At 56.4% G+C, this 2,500-nt stretch overlaps 1 protein-coding gene across 11 annotated transcripts in view; it reads left to right on the forward strand.

The window, feature by feature from the left end:
- The window catches only part of bbs9 (Bardet-Biedl syndrome 9), a 165,918-nt gene that overhangs the window by 49,110 nt on the left and 114,308 nt on the right, over positions 1-2,500 (forward strand). For all 11 annotated transcript variants that reach the window (XR_013799432.1, XM_079627081.1, XM_079627083.1 and 8 more), the window contains one exon: positions 348-440. Coding sequence is in view for 10 of the 11 variants with exons in the window: in XM_079627081.1 (XP_079483207.1) it covers positions 348-440 (93 nt within the window). In the remaining variant the exon portion in view is untranslated. The remainder of the gene's footprint in view (positions 1-347; positions 441-2,500) is intronic.

The raw sequence follows: 2,500 nt of genomic DNA on the forward strand, positions 1-2,500 counted from the left end.
AATCTCACACACACACACACACGCGCACACACACACACACGCGCACGTGCACACACACACACACACACGACAATCACACTCACACGACAATCACACTCTCACACACACACACACACACACACACACACACACACACACACACACACACACACACACACCAACATGACAATCACTCATATACACACACACCAACATGACACACACACACTCTCTCAGACACATCCACTGCCACAGGGTTTTATGACTGTGTGTGTCTGTGTTTCTTGGACAAAGATGGAAATATATGTAGAAATATTCTGTGTGTTACTGTACATTATTGTGTATTGAACTTCGTTTCTGTGTTTCAGATTTCTCTGAGAAGGTGGAGAATAATGACAGTGCTTTAGGCTTCCAGTTCATCACAGGCTCCAGAGTCATCGTCCTCGCCTCTAAAACATCCCGTGAGTACACACACACACACACACACTTCTTTTTTCTTACTTATGCAGTCCATCGATTTCGAAGATGTCGTCACTTCTAGGATGCTTTGTTGTAAAGTTGAGGTGGAAGCCCAATGCGGGAGCCACACGTCCTGCCGCAGTCGGCACATGTGAATACTTTGGCTGAGGATGGGTGTAGCTGAGTCTGGGGATGGGTGTAGCTGTGGCTGAGGATGGGTGTAGCTGTGGCTGAGGATGGGTGTAGCTGTGACTGGGGATGGGTGTAGCTGTGGCTGAGTCTGGGGATGGGTGTTGCTGTGACTGGGGATGGGTGTAGCTGTGGCTGAGTCTGGGGATGGGTGTAGCTGTGGCTGAGGATGGGTGTAGCTGTGGCTGAGTCTGGGGATGGGTGTAGCTGTGACTGGGGATGGGTGTAGCTGTGGCTGAGTCTGGGGATGGGTGTAGCTGTGGCTGAGGATGGGTGTAGCTGTGGCTGAGTCTGGGGATGGGTGTAGCTGTGGCTGGGGATGGGTGTAGCTGTGGCTGGGGATGGGTGTAGCTGTGGCTGGGGATGGGTGTAGCTGTGGCTGGGGATGGGTGTAGCTGAGTCTGGGGATGGGTGTAGCTGAGGCTGGGGATGGGTGTAGCTGAGTCTGGGGATGGGTGTAGCTGTGGCTGGGGATGGGTGTAGCTGTGGCTGGGGATGGGTGTAGCTGTGGCTGAGTCTGGGGATGGGTGTAGCTGTGGCTGGGGATGGGTGTAGCTGTGGCTGAGTCTGGGGATGGGTGTAGCTGTGGCTGAGTCTGGGGATGGGTGTAGCTGTGGCTGGGGATGGGTGTAGCTGAGTGTGGGGATGGGTGTAGCTGTGGCTGGGGATGGGTGTAGCTGTGGCTGGGGATGGATGTAGCTGTGGCTGAGTCTGGGGATGGGTGTAGCTGTGGCTGGGGATGGGTGTAGCTGTGGCTGAGTCTTGGGATGGGTGTAGCTGTGGCTGAGTCTGGGGATGGGTGTAGCTGTGGCTGGGGATGGGTGTAGCTGAGTCTGGGGATGGGTGTAGCTGTGGCTGGGGATGGGTGTAGCTGTGGCTGGGGATGGATGTAGCTGTGGCTGAGTCTGGGGATGGGTGTAGCTGTGGCTGGGGATGGATGTAGCTGTGGCTGAGTCTGGGGATGGGTGTAGCTGTGGCTGGGGATGGATGTAGCTGTGGCTGGGGATGGGTGTAGCTGTGGCTGATTCTGGGATGGGTGTAGCTGGGGATGGGTGTAGCTGTGGCTTGGGATGGGTGTAGCTGTGGCTGAGTCTGGGGATGGGTGTAGCTGTGGCTGGGGATGGGTGTAGCTGGGGATGGGTGTAGCTGTGGCTGAGGCTGGGGATGGGTGTAGCTGGGGATGGGTGTAGCTGTGGCTTGGGATGGGTGTAGCTGTGGCTGTGGCTGAGTCTGGGTGTAGCTGAGTCTGGGGATGGGTGTAGCTGTGGCTGGGGATGGGTGTAGCTGTGGCTGAGTCTGGGTGTAGCTGAGTCTGGGGATGGGTGTAGCTGTGGCTGGGGATGGGTGTAGCTGTGGCTGGGGATGGATGTAGCTGTGGCTGAGTCTGGGGATGGGTGTAGCTGTGGCTGGGGATGGATGTAGCTGTGGCTGAGTCTGGGGATGGGTGTAGCTGAGTCTGGGGATGGGTGTAGCTGAGTCTGGGGATGGGTGTAGCTGTGGCTGGGGATGGGTGTAGCTGTAGCTGATGTAGCACAGTTATGTGTAGAGCCCCAGACCACATGCAGAACTCCATTCCTGACGGTTGGCAGCTGTTGTTTCCAGGACTCCAGGGTTGATGCCACAGCTTTTCAGGGTCCCCTTGAGGTGGTCCTTGTAGCGACGCTTCTGACCCCCGGGTCTCCTGTTGGCTGCGTATATCTGCCCATAGAGGACCTGCCGGGGTAGGCGGTGGGAGGGCATGCGGATAACATGTCCAACTCATTGCAGTTGCCCCCTAGCAAGGGTTGTCTCCATGCTGCTGGAGTGCTGTAGGATGTCCGTATGGGGGATTTTATCTTTCCATGTGACACGTAGTATGTGCTGGAGGCATCTG

Source organism: Phoxinus phoxinus, assembly GCF_949152265.1.
Source record: "Phoxinus phoxinus genome assembly, chromosome: 10".
Classification (NCBI taxonomy): domain Eukaryota; kingdom Metazoa; phylum Chordata; class Actinopteri; order Cypriniformes; family Leuciscidae; genus Phoxinus; species Phoxinus phoxinus.